Source organism: Anoplophora glabripennis, unplaced genomic scaffold, assembly GCF_000390285.2.
Source record: "Anoplophora glabripennis isolate ALB-LARVAE unplaced genomic scaffold, Agla_2.0 scaffold32, whole genome shotgun sequence".
NCBI lineage: Eukaryota > Metazoa > Arthropoda > Insecta > Coleoptera > Cerambycidae > Anoplophora > Anoplophora glabripennis.
In genome coordinates this window covers 852,677-874,812 of record NW_019416220.1, presented here as the reverse complement: position 1 = coordinate 874,812, position 22,136 = coordinate 852,677, and the positions used below count along the sequence as shown (strand labels likewise).

General features: G+C 34.6%; 1 protein-coding gene across 1 annotated transcript in view; it reads right to left on the bottom strand.

Moving 5' to 3' along the window:
* LOC108906289 (agrin-like) overlaps positions 1-22,136 on the bottom strand; it is an 83,622-nt gene that overhangs the window by 5,206 nt on the left and 56,280 nt on the right. The window contains exons 14-19 of the mRNA XM_018709514.2: positions 21,358-21,466; positions 21,061-21,300; positions 18,016-18,195; positions 10,518-11,076; positions 6,682-7,046; positions 2,288-2,531 (exon numbers count right to left, since the gene is read on the bottom strand). Of these exons, the coding sequence (XP_018565030.2) occupies positions 2,288-2,531; positions 6,682-7,046; positions 10,518-11,076; positions 18,016-18,195; positions 21,061-21,300; positions 21,358-21,466 (1,697 nt within the window). The remainder of the gene's footprint in view (positions 1-2,287; positions 2,532-6,681; positions 7,047-10,517; positions 11,077-18,015; positions 18,196-21,060; positions 21,301-21,357; positions 21,467-22,136) is intronic.

Below are 22,136 nucleotides of genomic sequence, written 5' to 3'. Positions count from 1 at the left end.
TATTTGAACTTAAATTTTGTTAAAATTTTGAAATAATACTTTCTTATATGATGTATCTTGAGCATCAAAAAAATGTTGTAAAAGAGGATCAGGCTTCGTATGAATACTACTACACACTAGTGCACCATGACTCATTAGTGTATCGCGATACACTAGTGTTCAACAACACACTAGTGTACCAGAATTCACTAATGGACTATGGTTTCCTTAAATCAACCTTTTTTTGCAAAATCAAATAGCCGACCACGACACACTAGTGCACCATGCCACTCAGTGTATCGCGATACACTAGTGTACAGTGACACACTAGTGTACCACGAGACACTAATGTACCACGAGCCATTAGTGCACCACACACAGGAATATTGTTTGAACTTTTCTTGATTCAACCCTTTTGTTTGATGCTTGTACATTGATTTAACAATATTTTAAGAAGAGTTGATAGTGGTTATTATGTTAACATACAACAAAAAAGTGCCCAGATACTGAACTGTATTATTTATCTACGTTTAAGTACAATATTTTACTTAGTGTAGCTGGGTCTCTTTAAATCGACTTTTTCTCTTGCAAAAGCGAATAATATGTGTACAACGAGACACCAGTGTGCAAAGATGCACTAATGTTACATGATACACTAGTGTTCCACGAGGCACTACTGCACCTAAAACGACTAGTGTATCTGTACACTAGTGCCATGACAAACTAGTGTACAAGGACATATTGGTGTACCACGGAAAACAATTTTGGAAGGCTTTAAAAAACTATAACAGCTAAACAGTTCCTTTTACATCGTTATCATATAGTTGTCGTTATCCGCATTATCATTACAATAAACATCATTATCAAAAGTCACAGATTTTTTCCCAATTCCATATTTCCCCGTATAAAACTTTCAAAGTCCTTCAGATTTTCCATGTGAAAGAGCTGCCGTATTAATTAACGAACACCTTTTAAGGACTAGCTTGTGGAAATACGTGGTTTTCCAGTAAAAATAACGCAGATAACGCGCCTAAGTTTCAACAGTAGCGGTGTACGCATGAGGGACCGCGAAAAACGTGCCGCTTTCACCGTGTCCGGGGTATGAAAGGAATCTCTCTATAAACCGTTATATCTGGCGTATTTGTAGGGGTGTACCACTGCGGTACATGAGTATGATTTTCAGTGTAAACTCGATTTAAGCGAGGAAGACTAGTAAATCAGAGCAAAAGCTCTCAACTATAAAGCGTCTAAAAGAACAACTTTTAACTGTTAAAGTTTCTATATGGGATGGAGCTTTGAGCTGAAAACTAAAATGTGTTAATATGTCACATACCGGCAAGATATGGCACGAACTACTCTTGAATTTCCATCACCTAATAAACTAGGTACTGATATTAACACGAACTTACTTTTACATCCCAAAATTTTATCAAAAGGTTGAAGCAAGAGGAATATGTAAGATTTGTTTATTTTTAACGTAGATCTGCAACTTCAGTAACTAGTTCAATTTTTTGTAGCTGTCTAAACAGTGCATTTTTACAGCATATTAAAAATTGCAGTACCACGACTCACTAGCGTATAGCGACACATTGGTGTACTATATTATATTGGTGCACCACGACATACTAATGTAACACGACATACTGGTGTTTCACAACACACTAGTGTACCACGACACAGTAGTGTACCACGACACACTAGTGTACCATTATACACTGGTGTTCCACCATACACTAGTGTTCTACGATATGCTGTTCCACGACACACTAGTGTTCCACGATACACTAGTGTTCCACGATACACTAGTGTTCCACGATACACTAATGTTCCACGATACACTAGTGTTCCACGATACACTAGTGTACTACGACATACTACGTATAGCGACACATTGGTGTACAATAATTCGCAGGTGTACCATTACATACTAAGATAATATGACACACTAGCATACCACGACATACTTGTGTTTCATGACACACTAGTGTTCCACGATACACTAGTGTTTCACGAGACACTAGTGTAACATGACGCAATAGCGCATAGCGACACATTGATGTACAATAATTCACTGGTGTACCATGACATACTAATGTAACACGACACATTAGTGTACCACGACACACTAGTGTACTATGGCACACTAGTATACAATGATTTACTGGCGTGCTACGGTACACCTGTGCTTGACAATCGCTAATTATAAAACTACAATCATTTTATTACATCTGAAAGAGTAGGATAGATTTTATTGATAGTCAGTCGGTAAAACGGGTAGTAACGTATAGGAGGCTTAGAAAAATCTTACGTTAAGTTGGCAATCCCGCTGCCCAAGTTGAAGCGGAATTGAAGGTGTCCACCGACAAGATTCAAGGAAATGAAATCACCCCGACCATTTTTCATTTGCCCGTTGTACAATATTAAGCCATTAGACGCTTTCGGCATGAAGGAAATTTCAATTGAAAATTTCTTCTTAATGCCTTCCAATCGTGGAAATCGTATAAAGCTGGTCCCGTTGAACTCCGGCGTTGCCATGCGGGCATCTTTGTATTCTGAAAGGGTAACATTTAAAGTTATAAGCATACGAGTGCGGCTTCACAGAATTAAAAAGAATAAAAAAGTGATTGTATTATAACCATGATACTTTCAATATGATGCCGATAGTTATTTATATGACAAATAAGTAAAGTTACACTATATTCACCAGCGAAGAAATATTTACGCATAAGTAGCATACAATATTTAATCTATTTTATACACTAGTGCGTAAAGTGTTTCATTTTACGCACTAGTGACGGAATGAAATGAGAGATAAATGATTATTTACCATAGATGGTTCAAAATGGTTGTGGTGGTGTGGTAACATCTAACACATAGTTGTTAGTACTGCCATTATTTTTCGCACTAGTGTGTAAAATTATTTTGCGAAATTGTACAGACTGCGTAAACATAATATTGTACTCACAGCAATGTTCTAATCTATTTCAATTACTATTCTATGTGGTATCTCACGATAACATGAGTTTTAGATGTTAAATTTATACCAGTTAGACCGTTGCTTTCTAAGATTTGCCGAAAATATAATTTTCTATCAATCAAGACAAAGGAAACAGGCAAATACTCGTAGATATATAGTTGGATTTTGTTCCTTTGATATGTGCTCGGTATTTGACGTTTATATACTAGGTATTTGATGATTATATACTCGTATTAGCATAATTCCTCACTACTGACCGATCTTTAAGCTCTCAAAGGTTTATGTAGATAGTAATTAGGAGAATATTCAGATGTAACATTGCAATATTCCTAGTTTCAACAAACTTGGACTAGATTTCCTAGGTAGGATTTGGCGGTATGTGGAATCGCAAATGTAATATTGTATGAACTATTTGAAACAAACATTTAACAGGGCTAAGTGTTTGTAGACTTCAATTATGGTATGGTACATAATTATCAGGAAATGCATACAACGCGTTTCACGATTGTGTGTTCAAGATATAATGCAAAAATAATGATAGTGATAATTAATAAAAATCTCACAATTTACTATATTTTTTCGTTCTATTATTGTAAATTACGAAATTCTGCTTGTATTAGAACATTGGAATTACTATTGTTTGCTTGGTATTTCTTAAGGAGTGTTGAGATTTTAGGAAACATCCAAAATTCTAAGGTTAGAAGGATAACTCTAAAGTACATCCATAAGTCAACGGGACAGGAAGATGCAGTAAAATTTTATGACCTCCCAGATGACCCGTTTGAATTCAATGGAATTTAGTTAATTATCATCTATCAGTCACTTTCTGGTTGAATTATGGGAATCATAAGGGTATCTAAGTCGTCTAACTGACATGAAATGAAGTAATTACACGGCGCCACAAAAAATGACTCATGGAATCCGAATTTAAAGCAGAATTAGCGGATCAGTTCGTCTATAGACTCTAACATCAAGACACTCCTCCAGAGAGCGGTTTTCGAGATTTGAGTTCGAAAAACATTCGAAATCATGATCTCATTGTACCATAACCCCATAAACCCGTAACTGCATAACCCCGTAACCCCATAACCCCATAATCCGGGATGTGCGATCAATGAAACCCTGTGGGAACCATGGATATTACGACAGGGATCAGAAACTAGAAAACTGTGTTGGAAACTACATGACCGTGAGTTGGCAGGCTTAATAACCCCATAACCCTATAGCCCCCTAACACTGGGTTTGCGAGGAAGTATAACGAAGAAACTATGACGAAATGGGTCTACAGTCTTGTAATTCTTTAATATGGAGCATGCAAGCTCCTATAGATTTGGGGCAAACAGATTTGTGTTACCAAGACACCCGAGTTTTTTGTCTTTGCATCTACATTGACGTAATGTAACAGTACTCCCTGTACTTTTGTCTGTAATGTCTGTAAATTCGTGCAAATAACCGGTTAGAGGTTATGGGGTTACAGGGTTATCGGGTTACGGTGTTACAGGATCTCATATATCAGGAGTTGGAAACTACATGGCCGTGAGTTGGTAGGCTTCCATAACCCCATAATCCTATAACATCATAACCCCATAACCCTATAACCCCATAACACTGGGTTTGCGAGGACGTATAACCATAAAACTATGAGGAAATGAGTACAGCCTTGTAATCCTTTAATATGGGGCATTCAAGTTCCTATAGACCCATGATTTGGAGCATACAGATTTATGTTACCAAGTCACCCGGGGTTTTTGTCCTTGTATCTACATTGAAGTACTGTAATAGTACCCCCTGTGCTTTTGTCGGTAATATGTAACTAAAATCGTGCAAATAACCGGTTAGAGGTTATGGGGTTACACGGTTATGGGGTTACGGGGTTATGGGGTTATAGCGCTATGAAGTCATGATTTCCAATATTTTTGCAATCACAATCTCAAGTCGGTTTGAAATTTCGAAAACCGCTTTCTAGAGCAGTTTCTTGATGTTAGAGTCAAAATATGAACTGATCTCGAATTCTGAGTTTATATACGGTTTCAGTGAACTAATCGTATTAAACATAACTTATTGATACAGAATCAAAAATACGGATGATGAGACACTTCCATTTATATTCCCCTATAAATACATATCTGTGACTTATACTGAAAAAGTAATATTTTCTGTTGAAAACTTGTTTTAATGGACTGAAAGGAACTCAGGCTGATCCTTTGTAATATCCTGTCAATTGTGACATGTGGAAAATTGGCCCGCTCTGAAATATTACCGAGGGCAGATTCCGCTTCAATAAATTCAAGAATTTGGTCTTTCTAAAGTACATTTTTAATCCAAACGTTATTTTATAAATACGCTTATTATAAATTATTCCTAGCGTATACAGGGTGTCAATGTTCAAGTGCACACAAAGCTGTAGATTTCTAGAAAATTATTTTTTTTGTTCATCTAAGATTCAGATATTTAAAAAGCCTGTTTTTTTTTTAATAAAACACTCGAAAGGGAGAAGCATTTTTCGTGAGACATTTTATCGAATTAATCCGACATTCGGTCGTTATATTTTTTTAATGAAAGGCTTAAACGTTGTTTAGTGTTTAAAATAAAAGCGGCTTCTCGAAACGTCCGTACTCATTAAGTCAGGTCGGAAAAAGCCCTGTAACTTTGTGTAGTTAATTAGGAGTTCGGGCTGAATTATTTATTTGGAATTGTAAGATGTAAAATGATTTAACAAACCAAACGAAGTTGGGATCTTGAAGGATTTTATCGATCAGGGAAGGTAAAATGCCTCATTAAAAGTTCCTAAACCTACCTAGCTCACAGTGCTGACCCGAACGACCAAAGGGACATTCGCAAATAAGGGAATTAAAATCGAGCGGCAAATATACGCGATTCCCGTATTTTTTTTTTTAATATACAATATACGCAAGTACCTAATGCTTTATAAAATAATTTTCCATGGCGGCGTATCTAATTCACGTTAATAAAAAGAATAATTTTCTTAAGTTTAGAGAGATCGCAGACAAAACCTGACCGATAATAATAATCCTGAATTTTAAGAAAAATATTGCACGTTTGGATTTTTTTTATAAAGATTTTGGGCACCTTCATACTTTGGCAATTTGTCCTAAGGATTTTACATAGACATATACAGAGCGTATCAGAAATAAATGTCAGAGTTTTAATTTTCAATTATCAACAGCATTAGTTTTTGTCACAAAACTTTTTTCGAAAACACATTTTTACATGAGAATTTTCGGAAAATCAAAAATTTTCCTGGCTTCCGGTATTGCTATTTTTGTACGGCATTAGGTCGAGGTTCATTTTTTTTTGTGTAACCTATATACTTTACAAATGCCGTACAAAAATGTTTTGCCGAAAACCACCCCCCTTGGTGGACAGGCTTAGCTTACCTGTACCAACAAGAATTGACGGCATAGTTTATAAAGTTATTGTTATATGTGGTAGTATTGATTTATAAGTAATTCATGCTTGAAAATTTATGATGGGCTTGTCGTTTGCTTTTGTCTTTGATAAGATAAAATAACATCCCAAATTGCATTCTCCTCTAGCTGTGAATAATAGAAGAAAGATTGTAGAAAGACTTTTGCGTATGGTATTTATCAATTTTTGTTCTTCTTCATTGTATATACTTTCAACATATTTTTCCTCGTAAGATTTTGAAGGGTTGCGTCGATCGGGGAAGGTAAAGCGCGTCATTAAAAGTTTCCAAAACCTACCTAGCTCACAATGCTGACCCGAACGTCCTGGCGGACATTCGCAAATAAAGGAATCAAAATCCAGCGCCTTACATTTGGAGCCGTATTGACAGGGAACGGACAGGCAGGGGTCCTCCGGTTTTTCACAAAAATCGCCGCTGTAGCGGGGCTGGCACTCGCAACGGTATAAGTCATCGTTCGCCAGGCATTTCCCATTATTCAGACAGGGGGAATGCGTACAGGCGTGTTCACCACAGTCGTGGATGCCTTTAGTTTTCAAAACCCAGTCGTGTTGGTTCATGTGTAGTTCAATTTCCTGTCTGCCAATCTTCAACTTTTTTATGCAGCCCTGGAAGCCTCGCGCAGTGCCGATGTTCTCGTATACCCTGGAAATTCAATTTTCCAATTATAATGAATACGCTTATGGGATATTCCCCGTTTGATGATTTTTTGAAATGCACAATGCCGTGACAGCAACAGCCACTGCTGTTACAAATTACGCGCAAACACTGTTTACTGTTTTAGGATTCACCTCAGCCCGAAGTTTTTTTTTTCATGAAAAGATAAAAAGTCTTGTACATAGTCTTCTCTAGAATGCACGGAAAAATCGATACACCAGCAGATTTTACATACAGTGTGTCCCATTAAGCATTAGCCACCCGTGTAAAATTGTTATTTGTTGACCGATTTGTTTAAACTTTTTTTATTTGATAGATCTCAGAAAAAGGAGTAGAATGTATAATTTCGGTATTTTCGTGATCTAAGAATAATACTGATACATAATATTCAAATAATGCATGTGTTTCGTAAATAAATCTTCAGTTGATTTAAAAAATTAAAGTTTAATTTTCTGCAACACCCTGTATTCTATCACAACAAAAATTGGTACAGTAGGGTTTTAGATAGTCCTGAATAAGAATCCGTTGGAGTTTTTGTCGAAAAAAAATCGCTAATATTACTTCTCGTTTTTTCCTCCTATAAAACGCGTCTCAGTTGGCTATGGCTTAGACCACGAAAATACCGAAATTATACATTCTACTCCTTTTTCTGGAATCTCTCAAACAAAAAAAAGTTGAAACAAATCGGTCAATAAATAACAATTTTACATGGGTGGCTAATGCTTGGTGGGTATATGCACGGTGCTCTCACCTTTTTTTTATTAGCAGCTCGAAATATAAAGCATACTATTAAACGGCGAATAATGATTAAAATTCAGAATTCAAAATATTTATTTATTTAGAAATACAGTATCCAATGGGACAAAGTTCCAATTACAGGATAAATAAAACAGAAAAGCGTAGTCTGAGTTAAAAAGTAACATCTAATATCAACAATAAAAAGTAAGTACTGTAGAATAAATGTTCGAGGAAGCACATAAGCACAAAACAGTTTACAACAAATAATTTTTTTTGTTATTCATTGAGTCAAAATATATCAAGTCGAAACCAAAATTAAGTCTAGGAACATGATATTAAGTCTTAGGCTATTGATTATCCAAAAAAACAGGGTTAAAAGGAGGGTGGAAATTGGAAATAGGGTGAAAATGCACCCCTTTCAGTTTTTTAATTATAGCTCTAAAACGAAGCAAAATTTCACTATAGTTCGTAGGAAAAATTATTTAGAGAATTGAATTTCCCATCGAAATGGCTTAAATAAAAAATTTAAATGGAAAATTTTATGTAAAAAATCGTTAATAAACAATTTGAAAAAGAAGCAAAAAAATAGATTTTTTAATTTTTTTTACTTTTTTGCCTCAAGTTTTTTTTTGTGAGTAAAGACAGGTATAGGCATTGCTTCATAGAAAAAATAGTAGATAACATTTCCTTCAAAACAAGAAGTTGTAAAGTATTTTTGGATGAAAATTGACTAATATATTTTTTAACTATAACTTATTCTTGTTTTGTTTTTCTATTTTGTGTTATGTGTAAAGTGTGTTTATCAAATTTTGTTAATAAAAATTACATTAGCAGACAGTAAGAATCTAATTTTTAAAATATGTACGGTTCTAACATAGTAATGATGTCCAATTAAAAATTAACAACAAAAATGGCATTAGCAGACAGTAAGATTTTCTCGGAATTTATTTTAAAAATATGTATTTTTCCAACATAGTAATTAAGTGCAATTAAAAATTAAAAACAAAAAATGGTGGAGGCGCCGCTCGATGTGCACACAAAACACACACAAACACAAAATCACAAATATTTCCTAAACTGTTAATTTTACCGAGTTGAACCAAGGGGGTATTATCGTTGGCAAATTCATCAGGGAACTGATTTTTGATACAGGCAGATTACGATCGTCATCTATGCAAAAATTCTGGGCTGTTAACCCTTGGGCATAGTCCGTCCCTGGGGTTCTGGGCATAATGAAGTTTCACTTACAACATCAAAAACAAGCTGTACGCATGTGTTATCGGTCACCAAATTTGCATCATGCTAAAGTTAATGGTAAATAAAACTTTTTAATTATCACCTTTGAGGGCCCGTAACTTGTTAACGAAGGTCCGTATGAAAAAATTTATATGAAGAACTGATCAAGTACCGGAACACCACAGACGCCAAACTAGCATAGTCCACATTTCGGCGGTCAAAACTTAATTATACAGGGTGTAACTTTAAGTGGAGTCAGTTTTTTAAGGGCAATAGCAAGCGTTCCCCTGAATACGAATATGAAATTCTTTCATTCAATCAAATAAATAGTCAAGTTGTAACTAGTTTTTACTTGTCAATTGTTACATTTTTAAAATAACTGTTAGAGAGGGGCAATGGAAAATAATTTTAGTAAAACAGATTGCTCCTGTATGGCTTAGCGACGTGTTATTCTAAGTCATCATATTTTTTTACATCAATGTGGATGACCCGCCGAACATTAAAAAATCATTGTATTGTATTGTATGATTTATTAATACCGACCGATAAATACCAAATAAAAAAAAATTGTAAGATTAGTTCAACATTTAAAAGATTACAGAGCAACACAAAAAAATGTTTCTTCGGATCTGGAGGTCAGACTATGTCTACTACACGTTTTCGGGGTCGCTGAATTCGAATCCGTGACCCATTTAACCCCACCACATCAGGTTTTACCAATAACCCCGTATAATTTCATAAATCAAGCTGTCAACACACAACGATCCTGTGAAGGGAGCTGTACACCCACAATAACCCTATACATTCAACATCAAACCCCTTAATCCCATAACCCCATAACCGATAACCCCAATAACCACGCTACTCAGTAGTTTGACTCGATCTCTCATCGCGGGATATATTAGAGCTCTATAAACAGAATATATTTAACCCTATAATCCCCCAACCTCCTAACCCCATAACCCTATAATCCAATAACCCCATCACTTCAGTCACCACGATAGGCAGTAGTTCGATTGTTTGATGCAAGGAACGCAGTGAGAAACAGAATATATTAAACGCCTTGGAAGAGGGTTTAATATAAATAAAAATAAATAAATAAAATTTAATAAAAAATCAGGTGAGTAAACATATTTACTTATTTCAATTTTAATAAAATTTGCTTTTAAATAACGTTTCCTTAAATTATGAGATTTGACAACAATGCATATCGCAGATTCCAAGTGTGTATGTGTTGCGACTAACGCGCGCCGTTTGGGGTCACACTAGCTCGTCCAGCTGCGGGGTATGAAAATTACTAAAAGTCAAAGAGAGCATCCGTATAAACGTGATCTCCATTCAATGCTACACCCTGTACATAATAAAAAAGGCCTGCATATGCGGAAGGGAAATAGAGTATCGCCAGATTGTTAGAATATCACACCGTGCGACGGTTTGTCGGTACAAGTGAAAAGCCGCTAAGTAGTTCGTGGGTCGTATACGTACCGTGTATGGTTGGTAGGAACGTATCCCACAAAAGTGTCCTCGAGCAGATCTAGGGCTTTAAGGGAGCCCATAGCCTGGCCAGCCACATCCTCCGCGTCGTCCAATTTGAGGATCCCGTCTCTATGATACCGCTTCAAGACAACTCTGTGAAACTTCCCGAGTTGGATTTTATCCAGCGACCGTATAAGAACGGCGCCGTTCCCCAAATTATATTTAAACTCGACAAAACCATTAACTATGGCAAGCGAAACAAAATCTCCCAGACCGTCAACTTTCTGTTGATTGTACAGCAATATTCCCTCATCGGAGTGGGACTTGAACTCAACTTCGATGCTTAGTTTATGATATGCTTTCAGGGGTTTCAGCCTGGCGTATGATCGCCCGTGGAAGGAGGGGACCTCGTACTGTTTCCGAAAGATTTCGGTCTCGCAGAGCGGGCCTGTAAAGTTTGAGCTGCAAACGCATGTGAATGTGGCGGCTGGGAGGTCGACACATGTACTGGCGTGGTGGCAGGGGGAGCTGCTACAAGCCCTATACTCGTCGGTAGGATCTGAATCCGCTGCAAGCGATACCGCTGCTTTATAACAACGCTACTGTTCGTTGTCATGCTTTCAAGTGGCTTACGAAATGTATCAAATCATATTTTTCATATAGTTCGAGTCGAAATTGCTACAAGACGATGCGAAAGTAACAGAGATAATACAGGGTGTTAGTTTGACAGCCTTAATTTTAACAGACAATAGAATACATTAAAATAAAAAAAAACTTATATGATATTGGTCCTAAACTCAAGCATTTCCGAGAAAAAAAATCATCAAAATATCGAACTTGATGTACAAAAGTTCGATTAATTAAGGAATATTCACCATAACTGCGTGCATGAAATACCATAAAATACAATGTTTATCACTTTTTTGAACTTCTTTATGCTTAATTCTAAATAATTTATATCGAGCAATGTGACAACGGCGCGACGGAAAACGCGAGGTACTGAGCTGTCCAGCATTACGCAATTCAGTTAGTATCTGGAATTGGACCGTGTCTGAGTGTTTTTTGAGTACCACTATTTCATTTTCTTGAGGTGTTTTTTCAGCGAATGTGCGAAAATTGGATTCGAAGGTGTCGTGCGTGCATCGAAAATGGTGATGGACATTTTGAGCATACGTTTTAGTTTGTTTTGTGCTTGTGCGTTTAAAAATTGCAATTTGGTAAGTACTTAAATTATTTTTAATATCTTTGGGTACTTTAATTACATATTTTTCAAATTCATAACTTGATTAAAAGAGAAGTTCCTGCTTTAAGAGATTCATAATTACTAAAATTCTAGCTAAAATTTAAGCACAATACTATCTTCATACAACAAAATCCCTACATTTTATTTTATTTATTTAAAAACTGGAAAACAATTGAAATTTACTAAATGTTTCACAATAATAGTTGTTTACATTTTTTCCGTAGGACAAGTCTGCAGTGTAGCATTAGGTTAAGCGCTGTTGTCACGTTGTGATGAAACTCCCCAATATTAATACTCGCTATATTTTGTAAACTTACGCCCATTTAATATACAACTTTTTTTCATTTATGATTACTCATGCTCAATTAATGGCAGTCAAACTTCTTACACCCTGTATAAATGGTTTGTAATTATTTTAAAGTATATCGTGTTTCACTTTAAATGAATACAAACATAACTTCCTTCACAAAAGAGGTATAGAGTTTTTTATAACTATTGCTTAAAAGTCCTCTTTGCACACTACTTAACAATGTAGTAGTCTCGATCAAATTATCACGTTACAAAAAAGAAAAACCAAACAGATTTTCCTTCTCCAAAATTTCGGCCGAACCCCATTGAATTATAAAACCGTTTTCCTAAGTATATTTTTCAAATTCTCTTTATTTAATGTAACTTTTTGCTTGTTTATTCCAATTTTTCTAGGTCGAGAGAAAATATTTTAGTCTTAATAATTTTTTACTGCGCTCGAAGCATTGTGGTTTTATTCAAGAAACACCCTGTATACCAATACCAGCGCATTATAATCTCACTCTATGGGTTTAATGCAGTCTAATGAGAGCAATCTGGTGACGTCACTTGATGATGCGCTGCATAATCTCACAGAACAAACGATGATTACTAAATAACGTGTCCAAGTTAAAGGCGGGAATATGTGCAATCCGAACTGCTTTGATACTAGCGTGGAATGTTTTCCTAAGTTCTACTTGGATGTCTAAGCAGTTGGAAATCGGTGTTTTGGTGGGGAATTTTGATGCATGTAAGACAGAGTGATGGTTGGAATTTCGTACTAATTTAAGTACCTACAATAAGGGGGATAGAGGTAGTCAAATTAATTTTGATGAAAGCATTCCGTTAATCATCGCATAATTTTTTGGAAGAGAAAATTCTGAACGTCAATTATATTTTAATAAAGTAATAATTACTGCAGTAACTTTTAATAATATGGAAATAAAACAGCTAATATACCATTTTCACTACTACTTTCTGACTTCACTTATTCTTTCCTAGTATTATTCGCCCTAAGTGGGAAAATTTCTGTAGTCCCACTAATTTAATTATAAATACTCATTGTAATTTTAAAATTTGTTAAAACTATACATGGAAATTTTGTAATAGTTGTAAGTGTTAACAAATTTTAAAAATTTTTGTCTATTCAAAGTGGGAAATTTTTGTTTGTTTTACTACTCGTATTTTAATTTCATACATAATTCATAATTCGAAAATTTTGTAAAACTGGGGATTGTTTTGTAATGGAAATTATTCAAAAATTTTAATTGTTCGCTTATAGTGGGAAGATTTCGTTTGTTTCACAATTTTTACTTTAACCCTAAAGTTAGCATATGTTTCACTATTTTAATTGTAGATTTAAATTGTAATTTGAAAAATTTGAAAAACTGGACCTGGACTTGGACTACATTTGTAATAATGGAAATTATTAATAAATTACAGTCTGTTTCACTGTTTCAACTACAAAATAGCAGACCTAACATTTAATGGAATGAAATTAATTTGAATATTTGATTCAGATGGGAAAGGTTCGGATCGGAAATTTTATTTGTATGTGTAAATTATAATTTGAAAATATTGTAGAACTATTACTTATATTATGGAAATGTTTTAATAAATTTGAATTTTACGCTCAATGTGGGAAAGTTTTATTTCAAATTTTTGTCCATTGTACAAAGTGGGAAATTTTTATTTGTTGCACTATTTTAATTTTCTAACGAAAATTATTAGCAAATTTGAATTGTTAGCACAAGGTTTAGTTTGTTTCACAAAAATTATTCACTCTAAATGTAAAATTTTCTTTTGTTTCACTGTTTTAACTGTAGGTGTAAATTAAAATTTGAAAAATCCGTTTGCAACAATTTTTACTACTTAAATTCGTCTCAAGTGGGAAATTTTCATTTGTTTCACAATTTTAAATGTAAATGTAGACTGCAATTTGAAAATTTTGTAAAACTAGACATTGTAACTTCCTATAATGTAAATGTTTAATAAATTCGATTTTTTTGCACAATAAAACATTCATTTCATTAATTTATTTGCATGTACGAAATGTTTGTAAAGGAATTGAAGCAATTATGAGTAGATTTGTTCATCTGAGGTAGGAAAATTTCCTCTGTTCGCCCTTTCACTTTTTGACAAACCTGACACGATCGTAATAATAGAAAGTGAAATATGAAAGTGGAGTAATTATTAGGAACTATTGTCAACCCAGAGTGGGAAAGTTCCGTTTGTTCCAGGGGTACAAAGTATCATCAAAAAGGACGTATGAGGGATGTATCGTCCCCCACACATCATTTTAGGGCTGACTGTGTTGCGCCATTTCCATCTTTCATTATTTCGTGTTACCCTAACCCTGCGCCAATATATTTAATTTAATATTGCTATAACTTATAATAAACAGAATTTATGCTGTAGCCTAGCCATATTCTCAGTGTTGCCTTGTTTTAGACCTGAGTCGTAAATAAGACAATTTTTGTTTCGCGGATGCTTCTATCGGCACGGTTTTTACTGCAGCTATTTGTTCTTCTGCAGAACTTAAAACAATGGAATTAAGTGACAGTAATGAATTTTAGCGCCGCAATTACAGCAACGGTAACAACGAATTAGTGTTCCTCAGCTGTGGATGACTTTATTAATTTTGAATATTCGCCCTACTCAGCTTTATATTTCGCTATACTTTCGATTTGATCCAAGTGAAAGCTGTCTTTGATCTAACTGAAATAATATTTATTTCATGGAAATTCTGAAAAAACACATTTTTTCTCATAAAAATTGTAAAAAATAAGAAGTCAAGGATGTAAGGGGTAAATAACAACAGAAAATAAAATAATGAGACTTGTTGAAACATCATTACGGAAAAAGCTTTCAATATGGTACCTTATAATTGGTTTTCTATCAACAACAACGAGAAGACAGATTACACAGCCACAGAAAAAAAAGTTGTCTGTACTTTTCATGCGACTTATGTTATCCGTAGTATTTTTGCCTTCTGATCATGAATCCAGTGTCAGAATTGGGCTATCACATCACAGGAATTTCCTAACCTCAAATAACAGGTAAAAAATAGCTAAAATTCACGCAAAAGTGCTAGGAAAAAAAAAATTTTTGAATGTTCATTTATATGGTTGAGACCCCGGCGAACGTGAATCCGTGGTCAGTATTGATGGTTCCTTTTTTAACCTCAAAAAAACCCGTCAATTAAGATCAGATATCACGAATTTTCAAAAAATAACAGATTCGCGCCAAATTTGGTATACGGGGGTTTTTGGGGTCAATGATCACGGATCCGAGGTCAAATTTGCAAAATTCAAGATGGCGGATTCAAAATCGCTGACCAAATTTTCAAAAAAATAAAACATTCGCGCCATATACGGGGACTTTTGGGGTCGCTGATCACGGATCCGAGGTCACTTTTGCAAAATTCAACCTGAGTACCCAATCATGTTTTAACCTTCTTTTTTTCGGATATATCTTGTTCTTTTTTCTGTAAAAGATTTATTCACGGGTTTTCTGCTTAATCTCAGGTAATAAAGTACATAAGTAATTGATAAAATTTTTAAAAACGAATTTTGTAAATCTGATATCGGTTCCGTGATCAGTGACCCCGAAAACCCCCGTATACCAAATTTGGCGCGAATTTGTTATTTTTTTAAATTTTGGTCGGCCGCCATCTTGAATTTTGCAAAATTGACCTCGAATTCGTGATCAGCGATCCCGAAAATCCCCTTATACCAAATTTGGCGCGAATGTGTCATTTCTTGAAAATTTGGTTGGCCATCTTGGATCCGCCATTTTGAATTTTGCAAAATTGACATCGGATCCGTGATCAGCGACCCCGAAAACCAAATTTGGCGCGAATCTAATAATTTTTGAAAATTCCTTACCTTAATTGACCCGTTTTTTTGAGGTCAGAAAAAAGAACCAGCAATTCTGACCGCGGATTCACGTTCGGCGAGGTCTTAACCATATAAATGAACATTTGAATATAGAAAAAAAAATTGTATTTTTCCTAGCACTTTTTCGTGAATTTTTGCTAATTTTGACCTGTTTTTTGAGGTTAGGAAATTCCTGTGATGTGATAGCTCAATTCTGACACCGGATTCGTGATCAGGGGGCAAAAATACTACAGATAATATATATCGCATTGAATGTAGACAACTTTTTTTTTGTGTGGCTGTGTTATTAATAAACAAAATAAAGAGAAGTGGCCTAAAGTTGGATCCTGGAGGTGCACCGGAAGTAGCTAAGGAAGTGTTAGATTTAAAATCGTTGTCTGAAATTGAAAAATTGAACTCCACAAAACACGATTAGAAAACACGAAACTACGCTTAAATATTCCAACAAACACAAAAGAATTGATTATAACCACCCGATATGGCTTCAAACTCCCACACTCTGCACACAGTATGCGGCAGCTACGTATAATCAATAACTAATTTACTAATTTGCTTATTTTCATACTCCTCTATGCATGCCGTCTTTGTTTTTCTACATGTCGCATCCTGAGACTAGAATAATAACAAGGAGGGTGTAACCCCGAAGTCCTGTTAAAATTATTTCCCTTTCCGTTAGCTTCGGGTATAAAAGTTTTTTTAATTTAAAATTAATACCGCCTTGCCGGGCGGTATCGGCGTTTAAGTTAAATATCACTAAAACAATGATAGCTTTAACTTCGGCGTTTTTAATTTAGATTAAACTTAAGGGTACTGGAACGTTCGTGGGTTGGATAGTTTTATTTGGTCGAAAAATCATAATTTTTCTACTATTCTGTATATCAGACTTGTACAACATACTTTTCCTATCTTTTGTACCCAAAGTTGGGGCCTGAAGTATGTTTCGATTAAATTCATTGACTGGCGGATCGCATTTCAAAATATTAGTGAGATGTATGCGTTATATTTGTATTTATTGATTATGTAAATCTATATTCGCTTTGTTTGTTCGCTATGTTCTCACGTACAAAAAAATTGTACAAATACACCTGAAAATACATTACGCTGGAACAGAGTCAGAGCTCCTGGATGTTTAATATACGGGGCGTTTCTAAATTAAATCCACATATTTGAGGCTTGGAATAATATCTATTAATTTTACTATTACTGGGGAGAGGTGTATAAACATATTTTTTAATTTTAAGCCATTTGAAAGCACGTAACATACTAGGTATAATAATTAGCAACTTATTTTACAGTACAATGTAGCAATAAACAATAGCAGAGAAAATAAAAATTAAACCAAAAGAACAAGGTGGTAGTAATATTGGATCTACTTTAAAAAATTGTGTTGGCTTTTATCTAGTGGCTATGTTTTTTGGTACACTCTGTATACAATTTGAAAGTCGAATTAAAGGAATTCATAATCTAACATGAAATACCAAGAAACGCAACGACGTTTAATATATATAAAAAATAAATATTTTATTGTATTGTCAAAATTTGTCATAAAAAAAGTAACTGTTTGGTTAAAAATGTCGCTCGTTGTAATGAAATTTCACGCTCAGGTAAAAAATAACAAAGAATAAGTTTTTATTTTCACTACCATTGTAAGAATTGTAATAAGTTAAAAGCAACTCTGGTTCAAATTGATTGAAGCGTGCAAGGCGATTTTTTTATGTCACTCTATTGCTACGTGTCGAGACGAATTTTTTTGCAATAAATCCTGTATTTTTTGCCACTAACTGTATGGTCCTTAACCTTTTAAAAACACTCTCAGACGTTAATAAAACAGTTAAGCAGACATGGAAATTACGCATTTTTATTAAATTAATATTCGAAATAAAAAATTGTGAAGTTTTTACTGCACTTTTGAATTTTTTACTACACTTCCGAATTTTTCACTGCACTTTTGAATTTTATACTGCACTATTTTACATTTTCTTTTATTAAGATTTCCATTATCGACAAAAAAAAATCGGCCTGCGACATTTCAGGGATTCGGAAGCAAATCAATATACTGTACGTTCACTTTCATACTTACCTATGCATTCTTGACGATCGGACGATTCCGAATAATCCGGTAAGCACGTGCAAGCGCCCTTAACACAATGGCTATACAGTATCATGCAATCTGTGTTATCGGAACATAGATCGCCTAGTAAAGCCGTGACTACACGCACTGTCGCTGGGGTAGGCCGATACGCTGGGGCGAAATCACCACCTAAATAGATAGATACAATGGTAAAGGTACGGCGATATGAACAGTTTTTTTCAAACATTACGACCTTGGTTTTTTATTTCAATAAACTTTTACAGCTTCAGTGCCCGAAAAAGTAAAAGAAATAGTTTTGATATTTTCATTTGATAGGACTGTAGAAGTTTATGGATACGCTTTGAAATTGATGGATATATGGATACACCCTGTGTATTTTTATGAATTATTTTATTACATTTTATATCCATTTATTTTTACTATTTTTCGTATTTTGTAATTTGTGTATATTTGACTGAGTATTCAAATGTTTTGCAAACTTCTGTCCCTGTAATTGAACATATAAATCACTGCATACTTGTTATTATTGACATATTCCATCAGTATATTGCTAATTTGGTATTCAAGATATCATTAACGTTTTGTGAAAAATTTCTTTGTACTTTTTGCATATTTTGTCGGAATTCCTGTATAAGTAATTAATTCTATAATAAGGCTATAAATATTTATCAAATTTATTCACCAATTTAGCCTGCTGAGATAGGGAGAAAAATCCCACAGGGTGGATATATTATCAGGGCGGTTCTCCCGTTTATTTTTCTGTGTCATTTTACATAAATCTTTATTCCCATTCCTATAATTGGTAATTTTGGGAAGAATTCAGATTTAGATTAATATGTACTTTAATTTTATTAACAGCATGTTCAAAATTTGTAAAAACTTTTCCAAAGCGTACATCTAACTTCAAGAAACGGAAATATTATAATTAATATTGAGGTGTGGTCACTCTTGTCGAAATAAGGCGTCATATATGACATACTAACGACGTCATAGTTTTTTATGTACCGAATTTTAATAAATGCACCTAAATTCAAGTGTTTCATAATATTTAGCTGAAATTTTATTCGAACATTTGGAGTTAATTTATAAACAGTACTTTTTTGTTGACTAAATATTTTGCTGTGTTTATATACTAAGACAATTTATTTGAACGTTTTTAATACGTTTATACCGGGTGTCCCATTTTAATTGATACACGTAAATATCTCGTCAGAGAAGCCACCAATAGAAAAATTGCCACAGTAAAGGTTATTCAGTTCACTGGGGGAAGCTGCTTACCTAGGATTTGACCTTGACCTCACCTTGAAGGTCAATTGAAGGTCAACTTCGGAATTTTAAATGGGACCCCTGTTTTTAACCTCGGAAATGGATTCAGCAGAAAATTTTACATCCGGATGTGACCACAACTTTGACCTTGAGGTCAAAGTCAAGGTCACAACGAGTTCAAATGATTCGTCACCCTTGAAGCATCCTCGGAATAAGATGTTGACCTCCAGAATCGAGGGGATTTACATCAAGGTGCTCAGTCACGACTTTCGATTCATCCTTGACCTCCACTTTGTCAAGGTCATTTGAAGGTCGACTATAAAAATTGACCTTCACTTCTACAAATGTTGCGAAAGATGTTCGGGATTGAATTTGAAGGTTCACTTTGTTTTCACACATCCGGATGTAACATTTTCTGCTTCATCCATTTCCAAAGTTCCACTTAAAATTCCCAAGTTGACCTTCAATTGACGTTCAAGGTGAGGTCAAGGTCAAATCTTAGGTAAGCATCAGTGAACTGAACAACTTTTACTTTAGGGCATTTTTCGGTTGGTGGCTTCTCTGACGAGATATTTAAGTGTATCAATTAAAATGGGACACCCGGTAATAACACCCTATACAGGGAGTAACTTTGAATGGGGGCCGCAAGTGCATATCCATTGAAGAGTTACATCATGCATTGTTGCTTTTTAACAGGAAAAAAATTTGGGTATGTTTCTGGAAAAAATATAATTGATGGACGTCATTAGTCGTTTCTGTCAAATCCCAAATACTTTCGATCCGATTTAACATCACGTGTCCCAAATTTTATTTAAATTATTTGTATCCTCGCTGTAGGCCTATACTATCGAGTTTGAGACACCTCGACAGTACGTATTCTTGCATCCAAAAAACTGAACCCACTTTAAGCTACACCCTGTATAATATTAAATGAAGTTGTTTTAATAGAAGATCTAGACTATTTTCCAAGAAAGTTTAATAGGTTACCACTTATTAAAATTTGTTTTTGAAAAAGAAAAATACGTACCTTACTGTGTGTGTTTAATCCATTGCGGAAAGATAATTTTGATTCATCATGCCACATCCGATAAAGGCTAATACTTACTTCCGTTAACTGGGAAAGTTTTTAATTTTTGTAAACATGTTTTTTAAAAATTTAGTGACTTATGAAGTAATTAAGACAAAAAATTATATAAATTTCATATTTTCATGGCTTTTTTTCTGAGACAACTAAAAAAAAATGTCTAATTTTTTTGGGAAGTGTAGGGAATTTTTAAACTGGGAATCTACTGATTCCGAAAGTTATAAAATTTCATATACGACGTTCCAGTTTCGACGAGAATGATATCACCATTTCAATAAAACAATCTTTCCGTTATCACGAAAATGAATACGAAACTTATTGAGACATTATTGAAATTAGATCAATACCTATTTCATTATTTCAGAAGAAAAGATTTTTTCTTAAGCTTTTTTCAGTAGGTACATAATTTTAAAAAATATAAATTTTAAAACTTAAACACATTTAAACATATTGAATTAAAAAAAAATACTAGGGACTCTAAAATTATTATATTATTTTTTCCATCAGTTAAAATTAAATATATTAGTCAATTAAAAAAAATATATTAGTCGACTCATCTCGATCAGGTAAGGACAAAACTCCACACTCAACTCATTTTTTATTTTTTGCCACAATCTAACAGTGCGGTCTTAATCTAACTTGTTACATGAGATACTAGCTAGTTACTTAATTCTCAGTCTCACCGCGAGTGTGGTAAATGACATTAGATCCAAGCCCAGACTCGTTGAAATCGGAATCCTTATTATCAGAAGCGGGATATGAAACGGGATGTATGTTTTCCCTCCTGTCGTAGTAGTACCTGGGGTCCGGTACCAACAAGTGCCTCGTGGATTTCGAAAGAGGCGAGTTCGAATCGTCCGGCTGTGTAAACTGGAGGGGTGTGTAACGACGTACCGGCCAATCTGTACTCGGGAACATGTCGTCTATAAAATATCTCTCGTTTACATTTGCAAGTCCATCTGGGAGGTTTATGCGCTTACCTTTGCACGTTCCGAAGGCCTGCACCACGATGTCCTTTTGCAGGCGACAAGCTAGTTGTCGTAATTCACAGGGGGAGTTGTAAGTCTGCCCGTCGCTGCCACAGACGACCTGCGAAAATATTGTTGGGGAAAGTTAAGTCGTGATTTGGTTCGTCTGTCTGAGGGCTTGCCGCCGTTATATGTTCTGAATAAAAAATTACGGTCTTTGTTTTATATTCACCGCTTCAGTTCCGAAGTTCAGGTTAATTATGTACATTTTACGTTAAAAATACAGATAACTTTAAATGTCGGTATCAACTATTACTTAATTTCGTTTGAATTGAAACAATAGCGAGAAGTTCTATATTTTATCATTTTTTTTTGTTAATATATTTTCTCATCTTTAGAGCATTTTCATAATTAAGATAGTTTAAAGCTCTTTCCAATTTGAGTTCAATCCCCAAATTGCGATTTTCTGGTATTTTTCTTTACAGCAGTTGGTATACGTTACCAATCTGAGGTTGGCAACGCTGCTGACACATTAAATAAACATATAGTGGGAATGTGTATTGTTTGTAACTCGCGTGTGTATAAGTTCCAAAATAAAGTAAATTTTGTTTAATTGTGACGTGTATTGGATATATTTCGGTGTGATTTCTGTGATAGTGAACTATGACAGTGTAGACAAATGTTTTGTGTTAAAAAGTTGTGTAGTGACATACAATTTCGAACTACCGCGGCCACAGAGATTTCAGACAGCATGGAAGAAGCGGAGTGGAAAATACAAGAAAGTTGTACGA